General features: G+C 55.9%; 1 protein-coding gene across 1 annotated transcript in view; it reads right to left on the bottom strand.

Annotated features, from left to right (window-relative positions):
- LOC121273255 (RE1-silencing transcription factor-like) overlaps positions 1–20291 on the bottom strand; it is a 147957-nt gene that overhangs the window by 31834 nt on the left and 95832 nt on the right. The window contains exon 3 of the mRNA XM_041180285.1: positions 12625–12723. Coding sequence (XP_041036219.1) covers positions 12625–12723 — 99 coding nt within the window. The remainder of the gene's footprint in view (positions 1–12624; positions 12724–20291) is intronic.

The following is a 20291-nucleotide window of genomic DNA, read 5'->3' as shown; positions in this document are numbered from 1 at the left end:
CTCTGTATCCTGTCCCCCTCCTCACACCCTACCATCCCCCTCGCCCTAACCTCTACCTCTCTGTATCCTGTCCCCCTCCTCACACCCTACCATCCCCCTCCCCCTAACCTCTACCTTTCTGTATCCTGTCCCCTCCTCACACCCTACCATCCCCCTCCCCCTAACCTCTACCTCTCTGTATCCTGTCCCCTCCTCACACCCTACCATCCCCCTCGCCCTAATCTCTACCTCTCTGTATCCTGTCCCCTCCTCACACCCTACCATCCCCCTCGCCCTAACCTCTACCTCTCTGTATCCTGTCCCCTCCTCACACCCTACCATCCCCCTCCCCCTAACCTCTACCTCGCTGTATCCTGTCCCCTCCTCACACCCTACCATCCCCCTCGCCCTAATCTCTACCTCTCTGTATCCTGTCCCCCTCCTCACACCCTACCATCCCCCTCCCCTCGCCCTAACCTCTACCTCTCTGTATCCTGTCCCCCTCCTCACACCCTACCATCCCCCTCCCCTCGCCCTAACCTCTACCTCGCTGTATCCTGCCCCCTCCTCACACCCTACCATCCCCCTCCCCTCGCCCTAACCTCTACCTCTCTGTATCCTGTCCCCCTCCTCACACCCTACCATCCCCCTCCCCTCGCCCTAACCTCTACCTCTCTGTATCCTGTCCCCCTCCTCACACCCTACCATCCCCCTCCCCTCGCCCTAACCTCTACCTCTCTGTATCCTGTCCCCTCCTCACACCCTACCATCCCCCTCGCCCTAACCTCTACCTCTCTGTATCCTGTCCCCCTCCTCACACCCTACCATCCCCCTCGCCCTAACCTCTACCTCTCTGTATCCTGTCCCCCTCCTCACACCCTACCATCCCCCTCCCCTCGCCCTAACCTCTACCTCTCTGTATCCTGTCCCCCTCCTCACACCCTACCATCCCCCTCGCCCTAACCTCTACCTCTCTGTATCCTGTCCCCCTCCTCACACCCTACCATCCCCCTCCCCCTAACCTCTACCTCTCTGTATCCTGTCCCCTCCTCACACCCTACCATCCCCCTCGCCCTAACCTCTACCTCTCTGTATCCTGTCCCCCTCCTCACACCCTACCATCCCCCTCCCCTCGCCCTAACCTCTACCTCGCTGTATCCTGCCCCCTCCTCACACCCTACCATCCCCCTCCCCTCGCCCTAACCTCTACCTCTCTGTATCCTGTCCCCCTCCTCACACCCTACCATCCCCCTCGCCCTAACCTCTACCTCTCTGTATCCTGTCCCCCTCCTCACACCCTACCATCCCCCTCCCCTCGCCCTAACCTCTACCTCTCTGTATCCTGTCCCCCTCCTCACACCCTACCATCCCCCTCGCCCTAACCTCTACCTCTGTATCCTGTCCCCCTCCTCACACCCTACCATCCCCCTCCCCTAACCTCTACCTCTCTGTATCCTGTCCCCCTCCTCACACCCTACCATCCCCCTCCCCCTAACCTCTACCTCTCTGTATCCTGTCCCCCTCCTCACACCCTACCATCCCCCTCCCCCTAACCTCTACCTCTCTGTATCCTGTCCCCCTCCTCACACCCTACCATCCCCCTCCCCTCGCCCTAACCTCTACCTCTCTGTATCCTGTCCCCTCCTCACACCCCACCATCCCCCTCGCCCTAACCTCTACCTCTCTGTATCCTGTCCCCCTCCTCACACCCTACCATCCCCCTCGCCCTAACCTCTACCTCTCTGTATCCTGTCCCCCTCCTCACACCCTACCATCCCCCTCCCCCTAACCTCTACCTCTCTGTATCCTGTCCCCTCCTCACACCCTACCATCCCCCTCGAACTAACCTCTACCTCGCTGTATCCTGTCCCCTCCTCACACCCTACCATCCCCCTCCCCTCGCCCTAACCTCTACCTCTCTGTATCCTGTCCCCCTCCTCACACCCTACCATCCCCCTCCCCCTAACCTCTACCTCTCTGTATCCTGCCCCCTCCTCACACCCTACCATCCCCCTCCCCTCCCCTAACCTCTACCTCTCTGTATCCTGTCCCCCTCCTCACACCCTACCATCCCCCTCCCCCTAACCTCTACCTCTCTGTATCCTGTCCCCTCCTCACACCCTACCATCCCCCTCCCCTCACCCTAACCTCTACCTCTCTGTATCCTGTCCCCCTCCTCACACCCTACCATCCCCCTCGCCCTAACCTCTACCTCTCTGTATCCTGTCCCCCTCCTCACACCCTACCATCCCCCTCGCCCTAACCTCTACCTCGCTGTATCCTGTCCCCTCCTCACACCCTACCATCCCCCTCCCCTCGCCCTAACCTCTACCTCTCTGTATCCTGTCCCCTCCTCACACCCTACCATCCCCCTCCCCTCCCCTAACCTCTACCTCTCTGTATCCTGTCCCCCTCCTCACACCCTACCATCCCCCTCGCCCTAACCTCTACCTCTCTGTATCCTGTCCCCCTCCTCACACCCTACCATCCCCCTCGCCCTAACCTCTACCTCTGTATCCTGTCCCCTCCTCACACCCTACCATCCCCCTCCCCCTAACCTCTACCTTTCTGTATCCTGTCCCCTCCTCACACCCTACCATCCCCCTCCCCCTAACCTCTACCTCTCTGTATCCTGTCCCCTCCTCACACCCTACCATCCCCCTCCCCTCGCCCTAACCTCTACCTCGCTGTATCCTGTCCCCTCCTCACACCCTACCATCCCCCTCCCCCTAACCTCTACCTCTCTGTATCCTGTCCCCCTCCTCACACCCTACCATCCCCCTCCCCTCGCCCTAACCTCTACCTCTCTGTATCCTGTCCCCTCCTCACACCCTACCATCCCCCTCCCCCTAACCTCTACCTCTCTGTATCCTGTCCCCTCCTCACACCCTACCATCCCCCTCCCCTCGCCCTAACCTCTACCTCTCTGTATCCTGTCCCCCTCCTCACACCCTACCATCCCCCTCCCCTCGCCCTAACCTCTACCTCTCTGTATCCTGCCCCCTCCTCACACCCTACCATCCCTCTCCCCCTAACCTCTACCTCTCTGTATCCTGTCCCCTCCTCACACCCTACCATCCCCCTCGCCCTAACCTCTACCTCTCTGTATCCTGTCCCCTCCTCACACCCTACCATTCCCCTCGCCCTAACCTCTACCTCTCTGTATCCTGTCCCCCTCCTCACACCCTACCATCCCCCTCCCCTCGCCCTAACCTCTACCTCTCTGTATCCTGTCCCCCTCCTCACACCCTACCATCCCCCTCCCCTCGCCCTAACCTCTACCTCGCTGTATCCTGTCCCCTCCTCACACCCTACCATCCCCCTCCCCTCGCCCTAACCTCTACCTCTCTGTATCCTGTCCCCCTCCTCACACCCTACCATCCCCCTCGCCCTAACCTCTACCTCGCTGTATCCTGTCCCCTCCTCACACCCTACCATCCCCCTCCCCTCGCCCTAACCTCTACCTCTCTGTATCCTGTCCCCTCCTCACACCCTACCATCCCCCTCCCCTCCCCTAACCTCTACCTCTCTGTATCCTGTCCCCCTCCTCACACCCTACCATCCCCCTCGCCCTAACCTCTACCTCTCTGTATCCTGTCCCCCTCCTCACACCCTACCATCCCCCTCGCCCTAACCTCTACCTCTGTATCCTGTCCCCTCCTCACACCCTACCATCCCCCTCCCCCTAACCTCTACCTTTCTGTATCCTGTCCCCTCCTCACACCCTACCATCCCCCTCCCCCTAACCTCTACCTCTCTGTATCCTGTCCCCTCCTCACACCCTACCATCCCCCTCCCCTCGCCCTAACCTCTACCTCGCTGTATCCTGTCCCCTCCTCACACCCTACCATCCCCCTCCCCCTAACCTCTACCTCTCTGTATCCTGTCCCCCTCCTCACACCCTACCATCCCCCTCCCCTCGCCCTAACCTCTACCTCTCTGTATCCTGTCCCCTCCTCACACCCTACCATCCCCCTCCCCCTAACCTCTACCTCTCTGTATCCTGTCCCCTCCTCACACCCTACCATCCCCCTCCCCTCGCCCTAACCTCTACCTCTCTGTATCCTGTCCCCTCCTCACACCCTACCATCCCTCTCCCCCTAACCTCTACCTCTCTGTATCCTGTCCCCTCCTCACACCCTACCATCCCCCTCGCCCTAACCTCTACCTCTCTGTATCCTGTCCCCTCCTCACACCCTACCATTCCCCTCGCCCTAACCTCTACCTCTCTGTATCCTGTCCCCCTCCTCACACCCTACCATCCCCCTCCCCTCGCCCTAACCTCTACCTCTCTGTATCCTGTCCCCCTCCTCACACCCTACCATCCCCCTCCCCTCGCCCTAACCTCTACCTCGCTGTATCCTGTCCCCTCCTCACACCCTACCATCCCCCTCCCCTCGCCCTAACCTCTACCTCGCTGTATCCTGTCCCCTCCTCACACCCTACCATCCCCCTCCCCTCGCCCTAACCTCTACCTCTCTGTATCTTGTCCCCTCCTCACACCCTACCATCCCCCTCGCCCTAACCTCTACCTCGCTGTATCCTGCCCCCTCCTCACACCCTACCATCCCCCTCGCCCTAACCTCTACCTCGCTGTATCCTGCCCCCTCCTCACACCCTACCATCCCCCTCCCCTCCCCTAACCTCTACCTCTCTGTATCCTGTCCCCTCCTCACACCCTACCATCCCCCTCCCCTCGCCCTAACCTCTACCTCTCTGTATCTTGTCCCCTCCTCACACCCTACCATCCCCCTCGCCCTAACCTCTACCTCGCTGTATCCTGTCCCCCTCCTCACACCCTACCATCCCCCTCGCCCTAACCTCTACCTCGCTGTATCCTGTCCCCCTCCTCACACCCTACCATCCCCCTCGCCCTAACCTCTACCTCGCTGTATCCTGTCCCCCTCCTCACACCCTACCATCCCCCTCGCCCTAACCTCTACCTCGCTGTATCCTGTCCCCCTCCTCACACCCTACCATCCCCCTCGCCCTAACCTCTACCTCTCCTCACACCCTACCATCCCCCTCCCCTCCCCTAACCTCTACCTCTCTGTATCCTGTCCCCTCCTCACACCCTACCATCCCCCTCCCCTCGCCCTAACCTCTACCTCTCTGTATCTTGTCCCCTCCTCACACCCTACCATCCCCCTCGCCCTAACCTCTACCTCGCTGTATCCTGTCCCCTCCTCACACCTTACCATCCCCCTCCCCTCGCCCTAACCTCTACCTCGCTGTATCCTGTCCCCCTCCTCACACCCTACCATCCCCCTCGCCCTAACCTCTACCTCGCTGTATCCTGTCCCCTCCTCACACCCTACCATCCCCCTCCCCTCGCCCTAACCTCTACCTCGCTGTATCCTGTCCCCCTCCTCACACCCTACCATCCCCCTCGCCCTAACCTCTACCCTCGCTGTATCCTGCCCCCTCCTCACACCCTACCATCCCCCTCCCCTCCCCTAACCTCTACCTCTGTATCCTGTCCCCCTCCTCACACCCTACCATCCCCCTCCCCTCGCCCTAACCTCTACCTCTCTGTATCCTGTCCCCCTCCTCACACCCTACCATCCCCCTCCCCCTAACCTCTACCTCTCTGTATCCTGTCCCCTCCTCACACCCTACCATCCCCCCTCGCCCTAACCTCTACCTCTCTGTATCCTGTCCCCTCCTCACACCCTACCATCCCCCTCCCCTCGCCCTAACCTCTACCTCTCTGTATCCTGTCCCCTCCTCACACCCTACCATCCCCCTCGCCCTAACCTCTACCTCGCTGTATCCTGTCCCCTCCTCACACCCTACCATCCCCCTCCCCTCCCCTAACCTCTACCTCGCTGTATCCTGTCCCCCTCCTCACACCCTACCATCCCCCTCGCCCTAACCTCTACCTCGCTGTATCCTGCCCCCTCCTCACACCCTACCATCCCCCTCGCTCTAACCTCTACCTCGCTGTATCCTGTCCCCCTCCTCACACCCTACCATCCCCCTCCCCTCCCCTAACCTCTACCTCTCTGTATCCTGTCCCCTCCTCACACCCTACCATCCCCCTCCCCACGCCCTAACCTCTACCTCTCTGTATCCTGTCCCCTCCTCACACCCTACCATCCCCCTCGCCCTAACCTCTACCTCTGTATCCTGTCCCCTCCTCACACCCTACCATCCCCCTCCCCTCCCCTAACCTCTACCTCGCTGTATCCTGTCCCCCTCCTCACACCCTACCATCCCCCTCGCCCTAACCTCTACCTCGCTGTATCCTGCCCCCTCCTCACACCCTACCATCCCCCTCGCTCTAACCTCTACCTCGCTGTATCCTGTCCCCTCCTCACACCCTACCATCCCCCTCGCCCTAATCTCTACCTCTCTGTATCCTGTCCCCCTCCTCACACCCTACCATCCCCCTCCCCTCGCCCTAACCTCTACCTCTCTGTATCCTGTCCCCCTCCTCACACCCTACCATCCCCCTCCCCTCGCCCTAACCTCTACCTCGCTGTATCCTGCCCCCTCCTCACACCCTACCATCCCCCTCCCCTCGCCCTAACCTCTACCTCTCTGTATCCTGTCCCCCTCCTCACACCCTACCATCCCCCTCCCCTCGCCCTAACCTCTACCTCTCTGTATCCTGTCCCCCTCCTCACACCCTACCATCCCCCTCCCCTCGCCCTAACCTCTACCTCTCTGTATCCTGTCCCCTCCTCACACCCTACCATCCCCCTCGCCCTAACCTCTACCTCTCTGTATCCTGTCCCCCTCCTCACACCCTACCATCCCCCTCGCCCTAACCTCTACCTCTCTGTATCCTGTCCCCCTCCTCACACCCTACCATCCCCCTCCCCTCGCCCTAACCTCTACCTCTCTGTATCCTGTCCCCCTCCTCACACCCTACCATCCCCCTCGCCCTAACCTCTACCTCTCTGTATCCTGTCCCCCTCCTCACACCCTACCATCCCCCTCCCCCTAACCTCTACCTCTCTGTATCCTGTCCCCTCCTCACACCCTACCATCCCCCTCGCCCTAACCTCTACCTCTCTGTATCCTGTCCCCCTCCTCACACCCTACCATCCCCCTCCCCTCGCCCTAACCTCTACCTCGCTGTATCCTGCCCCCTCCTCACACCCTACCATCCCCCTCCCCTCGCCCTAACCTCTACCTCTCTGTATCCTGTCCCCCTCCTCACACCCTACCATCCCCCTCGCCCTAACCTCTACCTCTCTGTATCCTGTCCCCCTCCTCACACCCTACCATCCCCCTCCCCTCGCCCTAACCTCTACCTCTCTGTATCCTGTCCCCCTCCTCACACCCTACCATCCCCCTCGCCCTAACCTCTACCTCTGTATCCTGTCCCCCTCCTCACACCCTACCATCCCCCTCCCCTAACCTCTACCTCTCTGTATCCTGTCCCCCTCCTCACACCCTACCATCCCCCTCCCCCTAACCTCTACCTCTCTGTATCCTGTCCCCCTCCTCACACCCTACCATCCCCCTCCCCCTAACCTCTACCTCTCTGTATCCTGTCCCCCTCCTCACACCCTACCATCCCCCTCCCCTCGCCCTAACCTCTACCTCTCTGTATCCTGTCCCCTCCTCACACCCCACCATCCCCCTCGCCCTAACCTCTACCTCTCTGTATCCTGTCCCCCTCCTCACACCCTACCATCCCCCTCGCCCTAACCTCTACCTCTCTGTATCCTGTCCCCCTCCTCACACCCTACCATCCCCCTCCCCCTAACCTCTACCTCTCTGTATCCTGTCCCCTCCTCACACCCTACCATCCCCCTCGAACTAACCTCTACCTCGCTGTATCCTGTCCCCTCCTCACACCCTACCATCCCCCTCCCCTCGCCCTAACCTCTACCTCTCTGTATCCTGTCCCCCTCCTCACACCCTACCATCCCCCTCCCCCTAACCTCTACCTCTCTGTATCCTGCCCCCTCCTCACACCCTACCATCCCCCTCCCCTCCCCTAACCTCTACCTCTCTGTATCCTGTCCCCCTCCTCACACCCTACCATCCCCCTCCCCCTAACCTCTACCTCTCTGTATCCTGTCCCCTCCTCACACCCTACCATCCCCCTCCCCTCACCCTAACCTCTACCTCTCTGTATCCTGTCCCCCTCCTCACACCCTACCATCCCCCTCGCCCTAACCTCTACCTCTCTGTATCCTGTCCCCCTCCTCACACCCTACCATCCCCCTCGCCCTAACCTCTACCTCGCTGTATCCTGTCCCCTCCTCACACCCTACCATCCCCCTCCCCTCGCCCTAACCTCTACCTCTCTGTATCCTGTCCCCTCCTCACACCCTACCATCCCCCTCCCCTCCCCTAACCTCTACCTCTCTGTATCCTGTCCCCCTCCTCACACCCTACCATCCCCCTCGCCCTAACCTCTACCTCTCTGTATCCTGTCCCCCTCCTCACACCCTACCATCCCCCTCGCCCTAACCTCTACCTCTGTATCCTGTCCCCTCCTCACACCCTACCATCCCCCTCCCCCTAACCTCTACCTTTCTGTATCCTGTCCCCTCCTCACACCCTACCATCCCCCTCCCCCTAACCTCTACCTCTCTGTATCCTGTCCCCTCCTCACACCCTACCATCCCCCTCCCCTCGCCCTAACCTCTACCTCGCTGTATCCTGTCCCCTCCTCACACCCTACCATCCCCCTCCCCCTAACCTCTACCTCTCTGTATCCTGTCCCCCTCCTCACACCCTACCATCCCCCTCCCCTCGCCCTAACCTCTACCTCTCTGTATCCTGTCCCCTCCTCACACCCTACCATCCCCCTCCCCCTAACCTCTACCTCTCTGTATCCTGTCCCCTCCTCACACCCTACCATCCCCCTCCCCTCGCCCTAACCTCTACCTCTCTGTATCCTGTCCCCCTCCTCACACCCTACCATCCCCCTCCCCTCGCCCTAACCTCTACCTCTCTGTATCCTGCCCCCTCCTCACACCCTACCATCCCTCTCCCCCTAACCTCTACCTCTCTGTATCCTGTCCCCTCCTCACACCCTACCATCCCCCTCGCCCTAACCTCTACCTCTCTGTATCCTGTCCCCTCCTCACACCCTACCATTCCCCTCGCCCTAACCTCTACCTCTCTGTATCCTGTCCCCCTCCTCACACCCTACCATCCCCCTCCCCTCGCCCTAACCTCTACCTCTCTGTATCCTGTCCCCCTCCTCACACCCTACCATCCCCCTCCCCTCGCCCTAACCTCTACCTCGCTGTATCCTGTCCCCTCCTCACACCCTACCATCCCCCTCCCCTCGCCCTAACCTCTACCTCTCTGTATCCTGTCCCCCTCCTCACACCCTACCATCCCCCTCGCCCTAACCTCTACCTCGCTGTATCCTGTCCCCTCCTCACACCCTACCATCCCCCTCCCCTCGCCCTAACCTCTACCTCTCTGTATCCTGTCCCCTCCTCACACCCTACCATCCCCCTCCCCTCCCCTAACCTCTACCTCTCTGTATCCTGTCCCCCTCCTCACACCCTACCATCCCCCTCGCCCTAACCTCTACCTCTCTGTATCCTGTCCCCCTCCTCACACCCTACCATCCCCCTCGCCCTAACCTCTACCTCTGTATCCTGTCCCCTCCTCACACCCTACCATCCCCCTCCCCCTAACCTCTACCTTTCTGTATCCTGTCCCCTCCTCACACCCTACCATCCCCCTCCCCCTAACCTCTACCTCTCTGTATCCTGTCCCCTCCTCACACCCTACCATCCCCCTCCCCTCGCCCTAACCTCTACCTCGCTGTATCCTGTCCCCTCCTCACACCCTACCATCCCCCTCCCCCTAACCTCTACCTCTCTGTATCCTGTCCCCCTCCTCACACCCTACCATCCCCCTCCCCTCGCCCTAACCTCTACCTCTCTGTATCCTGTCCCCTCCTCACACCCTACCATCCCCCTCCCCCTAACCTCTACCTCTCTGTATCCTGTCCCCTCCTCACACCCTACCATCCCCCTCCCCTCGCCCTAACCTCTACCTCTCTGTATCCTGTCCCCTCCTCACACCCTACCATCCCTCTCCCCCTAACCTCTACCTCTCTGTATCCTGTCCCCTCCTCACACCCTACCATCCCCCTCGCCCTAACCTCTACCTCTCTGTATCCTGTCCCCTCCTCACACCCTACCATTCCCCTCGCCCTAACCTCTACCTCTCTGTATCCTGTCCCCCTCCTCACACCCTACCATCCCCCTCCCCTCGCCCTAACCTCTACCTCTCTGTATCCTGTCCCCCTCCTCACACCCTACCATCCCCCTCCCCTCGCCCTAACCTCTACCTCGCTGTATCCTGTCCCCTCCTCACACCCTACCATCCCCCTCCCCTCGCCCTAACCTCTACCTCGCTGTATCCTGTCCCCTCCTCACACCCTACCATCCCCCTCCCCTCGCCCTAACCTCTACCTCTCTGTATCTTGTCCCCTCCTCACACCCTAAAATCCCCCTCGCCCTAACCTCTACCTCGCTGTATCCTGCCCCCTCCTCACACCCTACCATCCCCCTCGCCCTAACCTCTACCTCGCTGTATCCTGCCCCCTCCTCACACCCTACCATCCCCCTCCCCTCCCCTAACCTCTACCTCTCTGTATCCTGTCCCCTCCTCACACCCTACCATCCCCCTCCCCTCGCCCTAACCTCTACCTCTCTGTATCTTGTCCCCTCCTCACACCCTACCATCCCCCTCGCCCTAACCTCTACCTCGCTGTATCCTGTCCCCCTCCTCACACCCTACCATCCCCCTCGCCCTAACCTCTACCTCGCTGTATCCTGTCCCCCTCCTCACACCCTACCATCCCCCTCGCCCTAACCTCTACCTCGCTGTATCCTGTCCCCCTCCTCACACCCTACCATCCCCCTCGCCCTAACCTCTACCTCGCTGTATCCTGTCCCCCTCCTCACACCCTACCATCCCCCTCGCCCTAACCTCTACCTCTCCTCACACCCTACCATCCCCCTCCCCTCCCCTAACCTCTACCTCTCTGTATCCTGTCCCCTCCTCACACCCTACCATCCCCCTCCCCTCGCCCTAACCTCTACCTCTCTGTATCTTGTCCCCTCCTCACACCCTACCATCCCCCTCGCCCTAACCTCTACCTCGCTGTATCCTGTCCCCTCCTCACACCTTACCATCCCCCTCCCCTCGCCCTAACCTCTACCTCGCTGTATCCTGTCCCCCTCCTCACACCCTACCATCCCCCTCGCCCTAACCTCTACCTCGCTGTATCCTGTCCCCTCCTCACACCCTACCATCCCCCTCCCCTCGCCCTAACCTCTACCTCGCTGTATCCTGTCCCCCTCCTCACACCCTACCATCCCCCTCGCCCTAACCTCTACCTCGCTGTATCCTGCCCCCTCCTCACACCCTACCATCCCCCTCGCTCTAACCTCTACCTCGCTGTATCCTGTCCCCCTCCTCACACCCTACCATCCCCCTCCCCTCCCCTAACCTCTACCTCTGTATCCTGTCCCCCTCCTCACACCCTACCATCCCCCTCCCCTCGCCCTAACCTCTACCTCTCTGTATCCTGTCCCCCTCCTCACACCCTACCATCCCCCTCCCCCTAACCTCTACCTCTCTGTATCCTGTCCCCTCCTCACACCCTACCATCCCCCTCGCCCTAACCTCTACCTCTCTGTATCCTGTCCCCTCCTCACACCCTACCATCCCCCTCCCCTCGCCCTAACCTCTACCTCTCTGTATCCTGTCCCCTCCTCACACCCTACCATCCCCCTCGCCCTAACCTCTACCTCGCTGTATCCTGTCCCCTCCTCACACCCTACCATCCCCCTCCCCTCCCCTAACCTCTACCTCGCTGTATCCTGTCCCCCTCCTCACACCCTACCATCCCCCTCGCCCTAACCTCTACCTCGCTGTATCCTGCCCCCTCCTCACACCCTACCATCCCCCTCGCTCTAACCTCTACCTCGCTGTATCCTGTCCCCCTCCTCACACCCTACCATCCCCCTCCCCTCCCCTAACCTCTACCTCTCTGTATCCTGTCCCCTCCTCACACCCTACCATCCCCCTCCCCTCGCCCTAACCTCTACCTCTCTGTATCCTGTCCCCTCCTCACACCCTACCATCCCCCTCGCCCTAACCTCTACCTCTGTATCCTGTCCCCCTCCTCACACCCTACCATCCCCCTCCCCTCCCCTAACCTCTACCTCGCTGTATCCTGTCCCCCTCCTCACACCCTACCATCCCCCTCGCCCTAACCTCTACCTCGCTGTATCCTGCCCCCTCCTCACACCCTACCATCCCCCTCGCTCTAACCTCTACCTCGCTGTATCCTGTCCCCCTCCTCACACCCTACCATCCCCCTCCCCCTAACCTCTACCTCTGTATCCTGTCCCCCTCCTCACACCCTCCTCTCAACATTCCCCCCACTCCCCCTCTCCTCCCACCCGCTCCTCCAACCCCTTCTCACTATCTATGCCGCCCCCTCAACACCACATCCTTCAGCAATCCCCCCAACCCCTCCCCCATCCCCTCTCCTCCCCATTCCCTCACCCTCCCTCCCTCCCCCCTCCTCCTCCTTCCCTGCTCCCTCCCTCCCCCTCCACCCCCTCCGCTCCCTCCCCCATCTTTCCTCCTCCTTCCCCCCCCCATTCCCCTCTCCCTGCTCCCTCCTCTCACACTCACCGTATAGGTGTGTAATTTTGTGGTTGGAGAAATTGCTCAGCTTGGTTGTTTTAAATTCACACACGTCACAGCGATACTCCGGAACATAATTCTCATCCGCTGTTGAAAGGAGGAGACAATTGTTATCCAGTTATCTGGGTACAGGGTGGCTGGTGCAGCCAGGTGGGTGGGGCTGCCCTGGTGCTTTTGGTGCTGGAATGGCCCCTTCCCTCACCAAGAATGAATGTTTCAGTCCCACCAGTGTGTGCGGCAACACTAATGTTAAATCTTTGGAGACCTGGTGCAAGAAGACAAAGGAGGCGGTCACGATGGGATTGACAGAGTGGTGGAATGCTGCAGATCCAGCACAAGAGCGTCCCAACGCACAGCGAAGCAGCTCCGATCAGGTTGATGGGGAGATGGGGCAAGTGGTCCCTTCTCCGTCCCATTTGCAATGGAAACTGCCAATGTCAACATGTCACACTGTAATTACAACCTTCCCACCTGTGGTGGCGCTGTAGCACTTCAATTTCAACTCCTTTTCCCTGCCCTCCGCGTTTACTTTAATATTCCCATTAAGTAGCAGAAAGCATTGGAAAAACACAATGGCAGAGAAGGCACAACTCCATAATCGAAGCATCATTATATCCATTATATCCCTCATTAACCTGGACTCACTGGAAAATTGCTCTTGACTCCCACGGACATATCCTAGAAAAATGACTACCCATGGATAATTAATAAAGTTAATGTGGCTCAGCTCCCACCCATCCTGTCCAAGTGAAGCAAAATCCATATGAACGTTCAAGAAGCAATTGGGTAAAAATTGCAGGGGACGGGGACAGAGAGAGGGAAAGACGGAGGGCGGGAAGAGAAAGAGAGAGAGAGAGGGGAATGAGAGAGAGGGAGAGAAAAAGGAGAAAGAAAGGGGAAAGAGAGAGAGAGAAAGGGGAAAAAAGAAATAGAGGGAGAGACAGAAAGGGGAACAAAGAGGGAGAGAGAGAGAAAGGGGAAAGAGAGAGGGGAGGGAGGGAAAGGGGAAAGGGAGAGAAAGGGGAAAAAGTGAGAGAGAGAAAGAGGAAAAGGAGAGAGAGAAAGGGGAAAAAGGGAGAGAGGGAAAAAGAGGGAAAGGGAGAGAGAGAAAGGGGAAAAAGGGAGAGGGGAGAGAGGGAAAGGGGAAAGAGAGAGGAAAAAAGAGGGATTGAGAGAAAGTGGAGAGTGGGAAAGGGGATAAAGAGGTGGGAGAGAGAGGGGGAGAGAGAATGGAAAGCAAGGGAGAAAGGGGAAGGAGAGAGAGTGAAAAAAGAGAGGGAGAGAGAGAAGGGGGAAAAGGGAGCGGGAGAGAGAGAAAGGGGAAAACGAGAGAGAGAGAAAGGGGAAAAAGAGAGAGGGAGAGAAAGAAAGGGGAAGGAAGAGAGAGAGAAATGGGGAGGGGGAGAGAAAAAGGGGAAAAAGGGAGAGGGAAAGGGGGAAAAAAGAAAGGGAGAGATTGAAAGGGGAAAAAGAGAGAAAGGGAGAGAGAGCAAGGGGAAAAAGAGAGGGAGAGAGAGAAAGGGGGAAAAGAAATAGAGGGAGAGAGAGAAAGGGGAAAAAGAGGGTGAGAGAGAGGGGAACAAAGAGAGGGAGAGAGAGAAAGGGGAAAAGAAATGGGAGAGAGAAAAGGGAAAAAAGAGAGGGTGAGAGAGAGGGGAAAAAAGAGAGGGAGAGAGAGAAGGGAACGAGAGAGAGGAAGGGGGAAAAGTAATGGAGGGAGAGAAAAGGGGAAAAAGAGGGAGAGAGAGCAGGGGAAAGAGAGAGAGAGAAAGGGGAAGGACAGAGAGAGCAAGGGGAAGAAGACAGACGGAAAGAGAAAGGGGAAAAAGAGAGGGAAAGAGAAAGGGGTGGGAAAGAAAGGGGAAAAGAGAGGGGGGAGAGAGAAAGGGGAAAAAAGAAAGGGAGAGAAAAGGGGAAAACAGAGGGAGAGAGAGAGAAAAGGGAAAAAGAGGGAGGGAGAAAGAGAAAGGGGGAAAGAGAGAAAGGGCATAAAGAAATAGAGGGAGAGAGAAAGGGGAAAGGGAGAGGGAGAGAGGGAACGGGGAAAATAGAGAAAGGGGAGAGAGAGAAAGGGGGAAAAGAGAGAGAAAGAGAGGGAAAAGAGAGAGAGTGGGAGAGAGAGAAAGGGAGAGAGAGGAAAAAGGGAAAGAGAGAGAGGGAAAAAAGTGGGAGGGGGAAAGGGAGAGAGGGAAAGGGGAAAAAGAGAGAGGGAGAGACAGAAAGGGGAAAAAGAGTGAGAGGGAGCAAGAGAGAAAGGGGAAAAGAGAGAGAAAGGGGAAAATATATAAAGATGGAGAGAGGGAAAGGGCAAAAAGTGTGAGAGGGAGAGAGAGAGAGAAGGGGAAAAGGGAGAGAGAGAGAAAGGGGAAAAAGAGAGAGGGGGAGAGAGCAAGGGGAAAGAGGGAGAGAAAGAAAAGGAGAAAAAGAGAGAGAGAGAGAGAAAGGGGAAAAAGAGAAAGGAGAAAGGGGAAAGGGAGAGGGAGAAAGAGAAAGGGGGAAAGAGAGAGAGGGAGAGAGAGAAAGGGGTAAAAAGAGTGAGAGGGAGAGATAAAGGGGGAAAAAGGGAGGGAGAGAGGGGAAAAAGAGGGAGACAGAGAAAGGGGAAAGGGAGAAAGAGAAAGGGGAAAGAGAGAAAGGGAGACAGAGAAAGGGGAAAGGGAGAGAGGGAGAGAAAGAAAGGGGTAAAAAGAAAGAGGAAGGGGAAAGGGAGAAAGGGGAGAGAGAGAAAGGGGAAAGAGAGAGAGAGAAAGGGGAAAGAGAGGAAAAAGGGAAAGAGAGAAGGAAAAAAGAGGGTGAGAGGGAAAGGGGGTGAGAAAGGGGAAAAGAGAGAGAGGGAGAGAGAGAAAGGGGAAAATATATAGGGAGGGAGAGAGAGAAAGGGGAAAATATATAGGGAGGGAGAGAGAGAAAGAGCAAAAAGAGCAGGAGGGAGAGATAAAGGGGGAAAAAGGGAGGGAGAAAAGGGGAAAAAAGAGAGGGAGAGCGAGAAAAGGGAAAAGAGAGAGGGAGACAGAGAAAGGGGAAAGGGAGAGGGAGAAAGAGAAAGAGGGAAAGAGGGAGAGAGAGAGAGAGAAAGGGGAAAGAGAGAGGGCGAGATAAAGGGGGGGAAAGGGAGGGAGAGAAAGGGGAAAAAAGAGAGGGAGAGAGAGAAAAGGGAAAAAGAGAGAGGGAGACAGAGAAAGGGGAAAGGGAGAGGGAAAAAGAGAAAGGGGAAAAGAGAGAAAGGGAGAGAGAGAAAGGGGTAAAAAGAGAGAGAGAAAGGGGGAAGGGGAAAGGGAGAAAAGGGAGAGAGAGACAGAGAGAGGAAAAAGGGAAAGAGAGAGAGGAAAAAAGAGGGAGAGAGGGAAAGGGAGAGAGAGAAAGGGGAAAAGAGAGAGACGGAGAGAGAGAAAGGGGAAAATATATAGGGAGGGAGAGAGAGAAAGGGCAAAAAGAGTGGGAGGGAGAGATAAAGGGGGAAAAAGGGAGGGAGAGAGAGAAAGGGGAAAAGAGAGAGGGGGCGGGAGAAAGGGGAAAGAGAGAGAGAGGAAAAAATAGGGAGAGAGAGACGGTGGGAAAAGGGAGAGAGGGAAAAGGGAAAGAGAGAGAGGGAAAGAGAGAGAGAGGGGGAAAATGGAGAGAGAAAGGGGAAAAAGGGAAACAGAAAGAAAGGGGAAAAAGGGAGAGAGAGAAAGGGGAGAGAGAGAGTGAAAGTGGAAAAAGAGAGGGAGAGAGAGAAGGGGTAAAAGAGAGAGAGGGAGAGAGAGAAAGGGGAAAAGAGAAGAGGGAAGGAGAGAGAAAGGGGAAAGAGAGAGAGAGAGGGAGAGAGCAAGGGGAAAGAGGGAGAGAGAGCAAGGGGAAAAAGGGAGAGAGAGAAAGGGGAAGGAGAGGGAAAGACAAAGGGGAAAAAGAGCAGGAAAGAGAAAGGGGAGAGAAGAGAGAGGGAAAAATAAAGGGGAAAAAGAGAGGGAAAGAGAAAGGGGTGGGAAAGAAAGGGGAAAAGAGAGAGGGGGGAGAGAGACGGCGAAAAAGAAATAGAGGGATAGAGAGAGAGAAAGGGGAAAAAGAGAGGGAGAGAGAAAGGGGAAAAAGAGAGGCAGAGAGAAAGGGGAAAAAGAGAGGGAGAGAGAAAGGGGAAAAAAGAGAGAGGGATAGAAAGGGGAAAAAGAGAGGGAGAGAGAAAGGGGAAAAAAGAGAAAGGGATAGAAAGGGGAAAAAGAGAGGGAGAGAGAAAGGGGAAAAAAGAGAGAGGGATAGAAAGGGGAAAAGAGAGAGAGCGAGAGGGAGAAAGGGGAGAAAGAGAGAGAGAGAAAGGGTTAAAAGAGAGAGAGAGAGAAAGGGGAAAAAGAGAGACAGAGAAAAGGGGATAAAAGAGAGAAAGAGAGAGAGAAAGGGGAAAAAGAGTGACAGAGAGAGAGAGAAAGGGGAAAAAGAGAGACAGAGAGAGAGAGAAAGGGGAAAAAGAGAGACAGAGAGAAAGGGGAAAAAGAGAGAGAGAAAGGGGTAAAAGAGAGAGAGAGGGAAAAAGAGTGACAGAGAGAGAGAATGAGAAAAAGAGAGGGAGGGAGAGAGAAAGGGAAAAAGAGAGGGAGATAGAGAAAGAAGGGAAAGAGAAAAGGGAAAGAGAGAGAGAGAAAGGGGAAAAAGAAATGGAGAGAGAGAAAGGGGAACAATAAATGGAGGGAGAGAGAGAAAAGGGAAAAAGGAGAGGGAGAGAGAGAAAGTGGAGAGAGAAAGGGGAAAGATAGAGAGAAAGGGGAAAGAGAGAGAGGGAGGGGAAGAAGAGAGAGGCAAAAAAGGGAAAAAGAGAGAAAGGGGAAAAGAGAGAGGGGGGAGAGAGACAGGGGAAAAAGAAATAGAGGGATAGAGAGAGAGAAAAGGGAAGAAGAGAGAGGGAAAAAGAAAGGATGGAAAGAGAAAGGGATGGGAAAGAAAGGGGAAAAGAGAGGGGGGGGAGAGACGGGGAAAAAGAAATAGAGGGATAGAGAGAGAGAAAGGGGAAAAAGAGAGGGAGAGAGAAAGGGGAAAAAAGAGAGGGAGAGAGAAAGGGGAAAAAAGAGAGAGGGATAGAAAGGGGGAAAAGAGCGAGAGAGAGAATGGGGATAAAAGAGAGGGGGCAAAAGAGAGGGAGAGAGTGAAAGGAGAAAAAAGAGAGAAAGGAGAAAAAAGAGAGAGAAAGGGGAAAATGAGAAAGGGGAAAAAGAGAGAGAAAAGGGGAAAATGAGAGAGAGAGAAAGGGGAAATGAGAGAGGGAGAAAGGGGAAAAGAGAGAAAGAGAGGGGGAAGAGAGACAGAGAGAGAAAGGGGAAAAAGACAGAGAGAGAAAAAGGGGAAAAAGAGAGAGAAAGGGGAAAAAGAAATAGAGGGAGAGAGGAAGGGGAAAAAGAAATGGAAGGAGAGACAGAAAGGAGGGAGGGAGAGAAAGGGGAAAAAGGAGAGGGAGAGAGAGAAAGCGGAGAGAGAAAGGGGAAGGGGAAGGGGAAGGAGATGGAAAGAGAAAGGGGGAAAAGAGTGGAAAAGAGAAAGGGGAGAGAGAGAAAGGGGAAGGAGAGAGAGCAAGGGGAAGAAGAGAGTCGGAAAAAGAAAGGGGAAAAAGAGAGGGAAAGAGAAAGAGGTGGGAAAGAAAGGGGAAAAGAGAGAGAGAGGGAGAGAGAGAAAGGGGAAAAAGAGGGAGAGAAAGGGGAAAAAGAGAGAGAGGGAGAAAAAGGGAAAGGGAGAGCGAGAGGGAGAACAGGGAGAAAGAGAGATAGAGAGACAGGGGAAAAAGAGAGACAGAGAGACAAAGAGAAAAAAGAGAGGGAGAGAGAGAAAGGGGGAAGAGAGAGAGAAAGGGGAAAAGAAATAAAGGGGGAGAGAGAGAAAGGAGAAAAGAGAGAGAGAGAAAGGGGAAAAATAGAGAGAAATGGGAAAAAGATAGATAGGGGGAAAAGAGAGAGAGAAAGGTTAAAGGGAGAGAGGGAGAAAGTGGAAAAAGAGAGAGGGAGAGAAGGAGGAAAAGAGGGAGAGAGAGAAAGGGGAAAAAGGGAGAGAGAGAAAGGGAAAGAGAGAGAGAAAGGGGAAAGAGAGAGAAAAGGGAAAGAGAGAGGGGAAAAGAGAGAGAGGGAGTGAGAGAAATGGGAAAAAAGAGATAGAGGGAGAGAGAAAGGGGAAAGAGAGAGAGTGAAAGCAGAAAGAGAGAGGGAGAGAGAGAAGGGGGAAAAGAGAGAGAAAGAGAGAGAGAAAGGGGAAAGAGAGAGAAAGGGGGAAAATAGAGAGAAATGGGAAAAAGAGACAGATATAGGGGAAAAGAGAAAGAGAATGGTTGAAGAGAGAGAGAGAGAAAGCGGAAAAAGAGAGGGAGAGAAGGAGGAAAAAGTGGGAGGGAGAGAGAGAAAGGGGAAAGATAGAGAAAGGGGAAAGAGAGAGGGGGAAAGAGAGAGAGGAAGTGAGAGAAAGGGGAAAAAGAGTGAGAGGGAGAGAGAGAAAGGGGAAAAAAGAGATGGAGAGAGAGAGAAAAGGGAAAGAGAGAGAGAGTGAAAGTGAAAAAAGAGAGGGAGAGAGAGAAGGGGGAAGAGATAGAGAGAAAGGGGGAAGAGGGAGAGAGGAAGTGGAAAAAGCGAGAGAGAGAAAGGGGGAAAAGAGAGAGAGGGAGAGAGAATGGTGAAAGAGAGAGAGACAGAGAGAAAGGGGAAAGAGAGAGAGCGAAAGGGAAAAAGAAATAGAGGGAGTGAGAGAAAGGGGAAAGAGAGAGAGAAAGGGAGTGAGAGAAAGGGGAAAGAGAGAGAAAGGGAGAGAGAGAAAGCAGAAAAAGAGAGGGAAAGAGGGGAAGAGAGAGAAGGGGGAAAATAGAGAGAGAGAGAAAGGGGAAAAGAGAGAGAGGAAGGGGAAAGAGAGGGGAAAAAGAGAGAAAAGGAAAAAAAGAGCGGAAAAAGAGAGAGAGAAAGACAAAAAGAGGGAAGGAGAGAGAAAGGGGAAAGAGATGGAGAGAAAGGGGAAAGAGAGAGAGGGAGGAAAAAAGAGTGAGAGAAAGTGGAAAAAGAGAAATAGGAAGAGAGGGAAGGGTTGAAAAGAGAGAGAAAGGGGAAGAAGAGAGAGGAAGAGAGAGAAAGGGAGAAAATGGAGAGGGAGAAAGGGGGAAAAGGGAGAGAGAGAGATGGGGGAAAAGAGAGAGAAAAGGGAAAAGAGAGAGAGAGGTTAAAGGGAGAGAGACAAAGAAAGCAGCAAAAGAGAGAGGGAGAGAAGGAGGAAAAAGAGGGAGGGAGAGAGAAAAAAGGGGAAAAGAGGGAGAGAGAGAAAGGGGACAAAAAGAGAGAAGGAGAGAGAAAGGGGAAAGAGAGAGGGGAAAAGAGAGAGAGGGAGTGAGAGAAATGGGAAAAAAGAGAGAGAGGGAGAGAGAAAGGGGAAAGAGATAGAGTGAAAGCAGAAAAAGAGAGAGGGAGAGAGAGAAGGGGGAAAGGAGAGAGAAGGAGAGAGAGAAAGGAGGAAGAGAGAGAAAGGGGAAAAATAGAGAGAAATGGGAAAAAGAGACAGAGAGATAGGGGAAAAGAGAAAGAGAAAGGTTAAAGAGAGAGAGAGAGAAAGCGGAAAAAGAGAGAGGGAGAGAAGGAGGAAAAAGCGGGAGGGAGAGAGAGAAAGGGGAAGAGAGAGAAAGGGGAAAGAGAGAGGGGGAAAGAGAGAGAGGGAGTGAGAGAAAGGGG

This window comes from Carcharodon carcharias, chromosome X (genome assembly GCF_017639515.1).
Source record: "Carcharodon carcharias isolate sCarCar2 chromosome X, sCarCar2.pri, whole genome shotgun sequence".
Lineage (NCBI taxonomy): Eukaryota > Metazoa > Chordata > Chondrichthyes > Lamniformes > Lamnidae > Carcharodon > Carcharodon carcharias.
This window is presented reverse-complemented; position numbering and strand designations above follow the sequence as displayed.